We start from the raw sequence: 10,296 nt of genomic DNA on the forward strand, positions 1-10,296 counted from the left end.
CTTTACTGAAATACTGAAAATAAAGTCAAATTTCCTTAATCTACTCCAAAATGTCTTAGAAATCAGAATTCAACTTCCAAAATTGTTATCTTTATCTATAGGCTACTTTAGTCTTTATAAAACAAACCGTTCTTGACAATTCGATGGCGACCCAGTGGAGAGAAAAACCCAGCAACGTAAATGCTTATGGAAAAAGTAATGATGGTGTGTTTAGCTGGTTTGAGGAGCACAGGGGATTTGTGTGTGTGTGTTGGCTGTATATAGAGTTGGGCTGTTTATACATTGTGGCGCCTCACACAGTACAAACCAGGCCACCCTCCTTCTCCTCCTATCTTCAAGTAAATAGATCTTATCAATGAAAACACTGCAGCCCTCCTCTCTGCGTTTTTATGAATGGAAGTGTACCTGTGCCAAAAAAAGCAGGCTTCATTCACTTTTATTGCAGTGATGGTATGTACCATTGAGGCCTAAATGAAAGGGGGTTTGGGGTGCTTAAGACTTCAGTACTGAATTTTGTTAGGTGGTTTATGGGGACAGGATCCATTCTCTCACACACACACACACACACACACACACACACACACACACACACACACAGTGGGTCAATCACATCATATAACATCATGGCATTTTTGCATGACATTTACATTAGAAGCCAATGGTGCCATCTAGAGGACGAAACCAAAAATACCTGTTCAAAGTAAACAAACAAAAAAAACACCAGAAAGCATTTTCTTTTTCTGAAAACAATTTACTGAACAAAAAAAAAAACACAGACTAATCGGTGTTCACAATGTATTACCAAAATAAAAATAAAGACAACACATCATGACACTACGCTAATACGTGACCCATAAGGCAACGCAGCACGTTTTTTTTCTTCTCGTTGCAGCATTTTATACAGCCCTATATTTTAATCGAACATCTGTGCAGATGTTTCCTGTACGATAAATTTCTCTGATGATGCAACATGGTCAGTTCTGTTGACGACACAAGCCTTTCACATTGCCAGGAGTGTATGTTAATATCCTACAGAACTAGGCCTGGTATTTAATAGTACAGTGGAAAGGGTTAGTAGTCATTATTTTGTTTACAGAAGAACTCTGGTGGATGAAGCAGCAAAGAAAACTCATGGACCACCTCAAGGTCCTGCTTTTGCGTTTAAGTCTTAACACTAATAGGTCTTGGGAAATTCTGTCGTTTCACTATTTATTTATTTTTGTGAAATTATTTATGTTTAAAAAAAAAATAAATAAAAATACAATTTCAGGCCCCTTCGGAGGAAATTCCCACAGTCCCCACAAACTAAAATGAGAATTTACTTTTGAGTCCAACTCCGGGAAAATCCTGCACCTCCATCTGCCTGAGCACGCTTTGAGTCCAGGCTATCGGAGAATACTATCGAAAGGTCCTGCTACATTTAACGGTGTACACGTCGGTCCATATATAACCTTGGGAGAAGACGAGTGAACTCGCCCTTCAGCATGACGTACGAACACAAATACAGCACGATAAATCAAAACGAGACATACAGAGTCGTACTGATGACTTCTTCCTTAAATGCGAGATTCTAGCAAAAGGCTGTGAGGTGTGTGTACACGTGTTTTTGGGTTGAGCTGCTGCTTATTTGTATTAAATAATACATACACACACACACAATACATGGACAAAGGTACTGGGACACCTGACTTTCCAATGAGCCATATGTGGTTTTCACAAAGTTGGAGACATGAACCGGTTCCAGCATGACAATGCCCCTGTGCACAAAGCCTGCACCACGAAACTCTGCTTTCCATGAGCAGAAAGTGTGTGGAAGATCTGCTGCTATAGCGTTCCAACCCTTTAGAACACCATGAATGTAAACTTTGACTGCACTCCAGGCCTCCTCACCTAAGGCTGACTTTACTAACAGCCTTAAATCTCCACAAAATCTAGTGGAACATCTTCCCAGAAGAGTGGAGCTCATTATAATAACAAATGGGGACTAAAATGTGGAATGGAATGCTCAAACCCAGCTTATCATCAGATGTCCACAAACTTCTGTTCAAATGTAACAGAACTCAACAAGGACGACTCCGCTGTAAGGCTGACCGATACAATATCAATATCATGATATTGTGCACTTATGATTCTTTTGCGATTCATACTGTAACTAGAGATTAGTGAAAGCAATTGGTACCCCATAAGCAAAACAGTGTACACACACACAAACACACTCTTAAAAATATTCTTCCCTCTTTTAAGTCTGAATGTCATCAGCAGAATCCTGCACGAAACAGGACAGAAAAAAAAGACATTTAAAAAGATAATTAAACAAGCAATTGTTCAATTTTGACACCTCGGTGTGCGTGTACACAGACACACACACAGTGATGAAACGTGACCCCCAAAATAAAAAAAAATAAAAAAAAATACAACAGCTCTCTACTGCTCCCTATTGGACGAATATAGCAATGACGTCACATTAACATAAAACATGAACAAGATAAAAATAAAAAATAAAAAGATCAAAACAAGAAGCTCTTACAAAACAGAACATAAAATCTACAAAGCTTGAGAGTAAACAAAAGGTAAAACGAGAACTTTTTTTTTTTTTTTTAATTATTAAATAATTTAACTCTTGCACAACTCCGGTTTCAGAAGACCAAAGTACAGCAGGGAGGGAAGGAAAAATAAAAACTATGCTGAACTTCCAGGAATAATTTCAGTCGTTATACAGCTTCGTTTCAGGGAACCTTTGAACTCTAACGTATTACTATAAGATTATACTCTTATTTATTTATATATATATATATATATATATATATATATATATATATATATATATAAACATTAGTATGAAGGTTAATCGTCTACCTCAGAGTGACAACACCGTATACGATATAAAGAGCGGATGTTGGAGCGAGATCTGGTGTAGTGAAAGGAAAATGTCGCCTTTTCATTAACAGAAGCAGCTTGTCGTGTAGTTGGTGATGAAGGAGAGGTGAGGTGGGTCGGGTCATGGCAGGCCGGGGGCGGGGCGGGTCAGGGCCTTACAGGCCTCCTGACTCATAGTCCTGCTTTAAACTGCCCCAGTCCTCCTGGACTTGCTGCTGCTGGTTATATCCGTACACATAGTCCGGCTTTTTTTTCCCCAAAGGGCTCACGGTGGAATTGCCGCCTTCCTTGAGTCGAATGCTGGTAGGCAATGAAAAAAAAGAAAAGAAAACAGAAAAGTCAGTAAACGTGCACTTTATATATTTTTTGTATATATATATATATATATATATATATATATATATATATATATATATATATATATATAAAAATCATCTGCAAAAGAAACATGATGTCGGCTACATTGAGCTTTTTATACCCAACCTACGCTACATTGTCAAAAGTATTGGGACACCTTATCTTTCCAGACATATGTGGTACTTCCCAAAAGCTTAGCCCAATGTTTGGAGGCACATAATTGTATAGGATGCCTTTGTGTCATGTGGTGCATGAAATTTTCCTTTCATTAGAACTAGGGGATCTGAACCTGTTCCAGCATGACAATGTCTCAATGCACAAAGCAGACTCCATTAAGATCTGCTTTACATGGGTTGGCGTGGAAGAGCTTTTTGAAGATGATGAATGTGAACGCTGACTGCACCCCAGACCTGCTCACCTTCTCGCCCTTCATCAGTACCTGACTTTACTTATGGTTAGGAGTGAGCGTATACGTACTGGTTCTTGTGTTTGGCGCCACTGATATGCGCCTGGTACTGTTCCACGGAATTGAGCTCGATATTGCACATGGTACACGGGTAGCCTTTTACTGTAGAGGCTGAAAGGAGAAAGATTAACAATCACTCTCATCGTACTCAAAGATTATGATGTAGGATTGTAAAATCTTTCACACACACACACACACACACACACACACACAAAGTTAACGATGTGATGCATCGATTTAAAAACGTTTGCGAGTTGGCCTTTGTATCGCTTCGAACATATTTGCACCGGTAAAAAAATATTTATTTATATATAATTATTAGTAGATGCGCACGTTTTTTTTTATTATTTAGAAAGTCACCAAATCTCGAGCGCATTCTCTCGGCACCACTGCTGCTACGTGAACATGACGTGTCGCAGCACTAAGGAGGCGTGTCCTGAGAGTCACATAGAATACAGATTAACATGGCAGAGGTAGAGCTGCATTTTCCTGGAGACAGCACAGGAAAATAACATTGTTTATTTCATCTTTTTTGCCCTAAAAAGGCCTGTTTGTGATTGTCAGAAGGCACTTGATTTGCTGTCTGTCTGTCTGTCTGAACCAAAGGAATGACATTGAAGCGTTGTGTTGAATCGAATGGAAATCAGATCGCACTGAATCCTAACGGGGGTGAATCATATCAGTAATTGTAAAAATGTGAATTCACACCAAGATCAAATGCAACAAATGATTTTCAATCTCTTTTTTTTTTTTGCTTTTGCTCAACTTAAAGGCAACTGCAAGTATAGCCGACCTTTTGGTCAGTCAAAAGTATGCAACGTATTATATTTATTAATAAGTTTAAGTGTCTGTACATCGTTTTATTAAGGAAATTACAGATACGCTACCCACCCTATGGTCCTTCCCCCATGCTGCTCACCTGGTGTGGTGGAAGGCCCGAAGGTCTCCATGAGTTTCTGCTTGGTCAGATGTTTTTTGTGCTTCTTGCCACTGTAGTGTTGTTGAGCCATCACTGGATTGTTGAAAGAAGCCTGACAGATGTTGCAGAATCGGTTCGGGTCAGAAGCAGCGGGGCCTTTTCCTTCGTTACTCTGTACATCAAGCTTCTTCACTTTTACAGTCGGCTGAGGTATGGATGCAACTGAAAACAGGAACACACATTTAAAAAAAAAAAAAAAAAACACGGTTTCAAATGCAATATCTGAATTCCTAATATAGAGATAAGGATCCGACCAAACCGGGTCGTACTTGTACCAGGTGCCTGCACGCCGAAGCTTTTTAACCGAATGTTCTTGGCGTGTACTTTGCCTTGGTAGTGAGATTGGGCCACTACTGCAGACGAAAAGTTCATGTTGCACACGAGGCAGGATTTGTATTTATCCCCATCACTTTGCAAGACCTCGCCACTCTGCAGGAAACAAGATCATCATACATAAAACATACATAAATCCAGTGGCGTCACTTAAACACTCGACTCGATTACTCAGGTCTGTATCCTGATTGATTCTGGATTCGTTTGTATTTTTTATTTCTTGCAAATCGGAAAATAACCAGCACATCACTTCACTGCATTTGTCCCAAATATGGGGCAGCATGGTACCTGCCCCAATAGACTTTATTCTTGCAGTTCTCATTTAAAAACACTAATTGTGCTGAATAGGGAGCTGAAACAGCTGCACAACATCTAGAAAGATAAAAAAATAGCTTTTACATTTAGTTTGTCTTGCAGGAGTTGACTAATTATACGGGTCATAACTCATCAGACGCTCGGTGCGTTGAGGTGGAGTAGAGCACAGGAGAAGGAGAGAACTGTGCCATCAAATGAACTCTGTAAAAAAATAAAATTAAAGTCACTCCCTTACTTCTGCATCATGTGACGAGGATTTGAATCTCTTTGCAAACGGTTCATCCTCATGGGTCGCCATGTAGCGTCGTACTTTGCTTGCATGTTTCTTGCTCTGGAGAGACATAAAGCACAACGAATGAATCGGCACTGTGAATCAGCACTGAGTCGACTCTGTGAATCGACTTAATGATTTGACACTATGAATCGACTAGGGCTGAAACAACTAATCGATAAAACGATAGTCAATAATGAAATTCGTTGTCATCGAATGCCGCTATCGATTAGTTGGGCTGCTCAAGTTACAGGTTAGCATGACAGAAAGGTAACACAGTCGCTTGAAAAATAGAGGAGAGTGCAGGCAAACCGACAGCAGGAAAAAGTGTGTCCCAAGTCATCAGAACATTTTATATTAAACGCGAGACAAAGGATAAGCAGCCACTACAATTACACTTCTATACATAAATACACTGAAAAAGGGTTTTATATAGTTTTTTTTTAAACAAAACAACAAATAAAAAATAGATAGATAGATAGATAGATAGATAGATAGATAGAGATAGATAAGTGAAAAAAATCGTCAAAATAATCAAAATAATTGTTTGTTGCAGCCCAAGAATAAAAGTGCAAGTTGAATCAATGCATCGACTCTAAATCGACTCCTTTAATCGGCGCAATGAATCAACTTCGTGAATCGACACTACAGTATTAGCACCATAAATCTGCAATATGTATTATCCCTGAATCGACGCTTCAAATCGACTCGGTAAATCAACACTATAAATTGACTCCATGAATCGGTATTGAGAATCGACTCTATAAAACTGCACTCTGAATGGACGCTATAAACCGAATCCGTGAATCGATTCGCACGTTACAGAGCAATCTAGAGCGAACCCATTCCTGAACACACACACACATTGGGCTCATCGTGGTGAAATATAAAGCAGGTTTTTACCTGGTAATGTGCGAGTTTCTGGGACTCGGAGATGAGGACCGCGTTACACACCCGACACTGAGACTCGGAAAACAGATCGCCGTTCTCCTGAATCATTCGGTTCACTGAAACAAGAAAAAAAATGGACTTGTTGAATAAAACAGAATAAGCAGCAGGAATAACATTTACTCCATTTATTCCTACAAACGGCTCGATTTTACTTCCTTTGCACGTCTTCTTTTACTGCTTAAATCTAAATAAAACCTCGAATACCCCACAGACACGTTACTGAACCGCGCAGCGACCTTGTGGTGTCTCCGTTACTAGCTTCATGCTAACAGGCTAGCCAGCTTTCGTGTGGTACATTACCCTCCGCTCAATTAAACCCCTAGCTCACCTATAATTTTACAGGTCGTGCATTAAAGTTTAATTTATATTATGTTGGATGTAAAAGCGTGTGTGGTTATTTACCCTCCGCTGCCCCTGAAGGTAAAAAAGGAAGATCTCCATTCGGTCCTCGGGTCGCCATGTTCAACAAAAGGCGGTGTGCTGTACGCTATGTTCCCCACCCGCATTCCGTCTAATCGTTCCTCCTCCGTTGTCATTGGCTGAGCGGCACAATCGTTTGCGCATGCGCTTTGTTGTTCGCATCTAACACGTGCAACAGATGATATACTGTAGCTTGAAAATAAAATTACGTTCAATGAAGAAGAAAAAAGATGTGTATTTTGTTTGTTTGTTTGTTTTTAACCCTTTTTTTTTTACATTTTAATTTCTCTGGGAATAGCTGAAATACTATCTTTAAACAACAAACAATGACATTAAAAATCTTGAGTGTATAAAGAATTATTCCTGGTAGCAGAATGCAGTTATTTATTCTTTGATTATTTAGCAATTATTCATTTAAATATTACCCTAGGGTATATTTCAGCATGTATTTTGAAAAGCATGTTTTTGTCAATGAAATATGAACAACATGCATGAGAGGGGAAATCATCTGTACATGAAAACTATCAACTACACAATACGGTTTGACAGAAGACTGCCAAATACCCATGAATACCCTTTAATACACCGGTAATTTAATTCAGTTTCATTATGCGGATATACAACCCCTAAAGATCATATGTGTGTGTTTTTCCAGTCCAGTTCATTCCAAACCATCTCAGCTGGATTTAAATCAGATGATTGTGGAGGTCAGATCATCTGATGCAGCACTCCCTCACTGTCTTACTTCAACAAATAACTATTATATAACCTAGAGGTGTGTTTGGGGTCATTGTCCTGTTGGAAAACAAAGAATGGTCCCACTATGTGCAAACCAGATGGGATGGCATGTAGCTGTGGAATGCTGTGGTAGACATGCTGGTCAAAATCACCAGCAATTTCTCATATGCTGCTTGTAAAAAAAACAAGTTTTTAACATATATATATATATATATATATATATATATATATATATATATATATATATATATATATATATTCTTTGGTTATATACTATTTATTTTTGTGCCATTCACTGTGGACAGCAAAGAAAGAATTTCATTGTATAAGGGAAACTTTTTTTTAGTCTGCATATGACAATAAACAATAAACTAAACTATCAGATCACCTCCACACCTCCACCGCCATGCTTCACACTGTTGGTACCACACATTCAGGAACGGTCTGTTTACCATCTGTACGTCTAAAAAAAACACCTTTGATTGACCAGACCAAAGGACAGCTTTCTATTGATTTAATGTCCATTCATTGTGTTTCTTGGCCCAAGAAAGTCTCTTCTGCTGTGTTGATGCTATGACAGGCTCTCATGAGGACCGTTAGTCAAGAAACATACAGTATATATTTTTTAGTGTACTTGCTCAACATTTTAGTGTACTTTATTTGTTAAACATATATATATATATATATATATATATATATATATATATATATATATACACAAAAGTGAGTTCACCTCTCACATTTCAGCAACCACTTCATTATATCTTTTCAAGAAACGATACTACAAAACTCGTTTCTCTCCAAAAAGATGCCATGGCTGTAAGAAGATCAGTATTACCCTGAAACTGAGTTACAGTGGTCAGGGTCATACAGAGGTTTTCCAAGACGGGTTCCTCTCGGAAGAAACCTCACAAGGGTCCATCAAAGAATTAGAGTCAGACCATATGACACACACTGCAGAAAGTCTGTTTGAAGGCCGTCATTCCTGAAGGAGCCTCTTCTGAAGCTGCTCACAAGAAATCCTGCAAACAGTTTGCTGAAGAAAACCTGTCAAAGAGCATGAATTACTGGAACCATGTCCTGTGGTCTGATGAGACGAAGATAAACTTGTTTGGTTTAGCTAGTGTCCAGCATCTGTGAAGATGCCCTGGTGAGGAGAACCAAGAAAATTGTGTCAAGCATGGTGGTGGTAGCATCATGGTCTGGGGCTGCATGAGTGCTGAGGTACAGTATTGGACTGTAGTATGTTGTAATGCTAAAGCACTGTTACTTTAATTATATTTTGCTTTGCCCTTTAAGAAAAAGTAAAATGACCAGTCTAAAAATCTACACAAGTAAATTTCGTCTTTCAGCTTTGTCCACATCACTGATGTCTGTCTGGTCTGTCTTCATCTTTCTTTCTTGAGTTTGGCATGTAGTAATGTAGTTAAGTTCAGTTTAGTAATGGATATGATTTAAAAATATATTTAAGTACAATACTTCAAACAAAACATATTTCGGTTGCAAAGAAGCGGATCTCGGTCTTCCTCTTTTCCTCTTTCTGGTGGCTCCATCCTCAAAATTCTTCTTACTTAAACATACTTAAGTCAAACATACTTAAGTAAAAGTAAAATAACACATCTACACAAAAACTATATCGTGATATCGTGTCTTAGATTCTGTGATATCGGCAAATATCGTATCGGAATTGTACCGAATCGTATAGAAGCTTGGGGTTATACAAGGGGTAGGGTTGCCAGATAAACATAAGAGAAGCGACTAAAGCAAAAAGGCATCATTTAAAAAAACACCATAATTTCTCATATTTTTCGTAATGTACACTTCTAACCACACACACACGTATCCATATACACTTATCTCAACTCTTTTTTTATTCAAATATAATAAATATAAAAATATCTCGTGTTATATTTCCATATTGTTAGCCGTAAGCTAAAAGAAAAAACGCGCGTTAGTGAGACTCCCTCCCCCCACCCCGTTTGTGTGTCACGTGACTCAAAATGGCCGCTTTCTACTGTACTAGCTAGTATGGGTAGAAAGTACGCTAGCAAGCAGGCAGCCTGCTTTTTATACATACTACCAAGTACAGAAGTATATATCAGTGTTTGGGCCCAGAAAGTAGTTAGGTAAGGGTGTATAACGTGTTTACTTAAAGGAAAGGAGCTAGTTATGTAGTTAATATAAATAAGCAATCGTATTTTGGAGATATTTTTCCAATTTCGAGGAGAAATAATTATTATAAGGGTGATTTAGTTCCTCTGGCTAATGTTGTGCTAGGTCGGGGTGGAGGTGAAGATGTTTAGCCAGCTCGATTCCTGCTAAGTGTTGAGGGTGAAGTTGATTGTGATAGAAGGTATGCCTCGGAGGAAACGAAGCTCAGGTCCGAGTGAAAGGAGGAGAAAAGTTCGTCGCAGAGGTGAAGACAACGAGGAGGAGGAGGAGGACACCGCTCTGATCATCTCCGACTCCGAGCATGATGAAGAGGTGGCGTGTGAACTCGACTAACCGTGTGTGTGTGTTCAGTAAGAATGAACCTCTGAAGAATCTGACGTGTGTGTGTGTGTTTTAACACAACAGGAAGAAGATTGT

At 38.8% G+C, this 10,296-nt stretch overlaps 1 protein-coding gene across 2 annotated transcripts; it reads right to left on the bottom strand.

Moving 5' to 3' along the window:
* Positions 1-730: 730 nt before the first annotated feature.
* znf346 (zinc finger protein 346) lies at positions 731-7,103 on the bottom strand. 2 transcript variants are annotated; one of them, XM_046868626.1, is made up of 7 exons: positions 6,952-7,103; positions 6,502-6,605; positions 5,563-5,658; positions 4,949-5,108; positions 4,620-4,841; positions 3,712-3,811; positions 731-3,177 (listed from the first exon to the last, which is right to left on the bottom strand). In XM_046868626.1, the coding sequence occupies exons 1-7, from the start codon at positions 7,007-7,009 to the stop codon at positions 3,033-3,035; spliced, it is 885 nt and encodes a 294-aa protein (XP_046724582.1). In that variant the 5' UTR covers positions 7,010-7,103; the 3' UTR covers positions 731-3,032. The 2 variants fall into 2 exon arrangements, with proteins under 2 accessions (XP_046724582.1, XP_046724583.1); XM_046868627.1 differs by having other exon boundaries at positions 4,955-5,108; positions 6,952-7,102.
* Positions 7,104-10,296: the final 3,193 nt, after the last annotated feature.

Source organism: Silurus meridionalis, chromosome 15 (genome assembly GCF_014805685.1).
Source record: "Silurus meridionalis isolate SWU-2019-XX chromosome 15, ASM1480568v1, whole genome shotgun sequence".
NCBI classification, from domain to species: Eukaryota; Metazoa; Chordata; class Actinopteri; order Siluriformes; family Siluridae; genus Silurus; species Silurus meridionalis.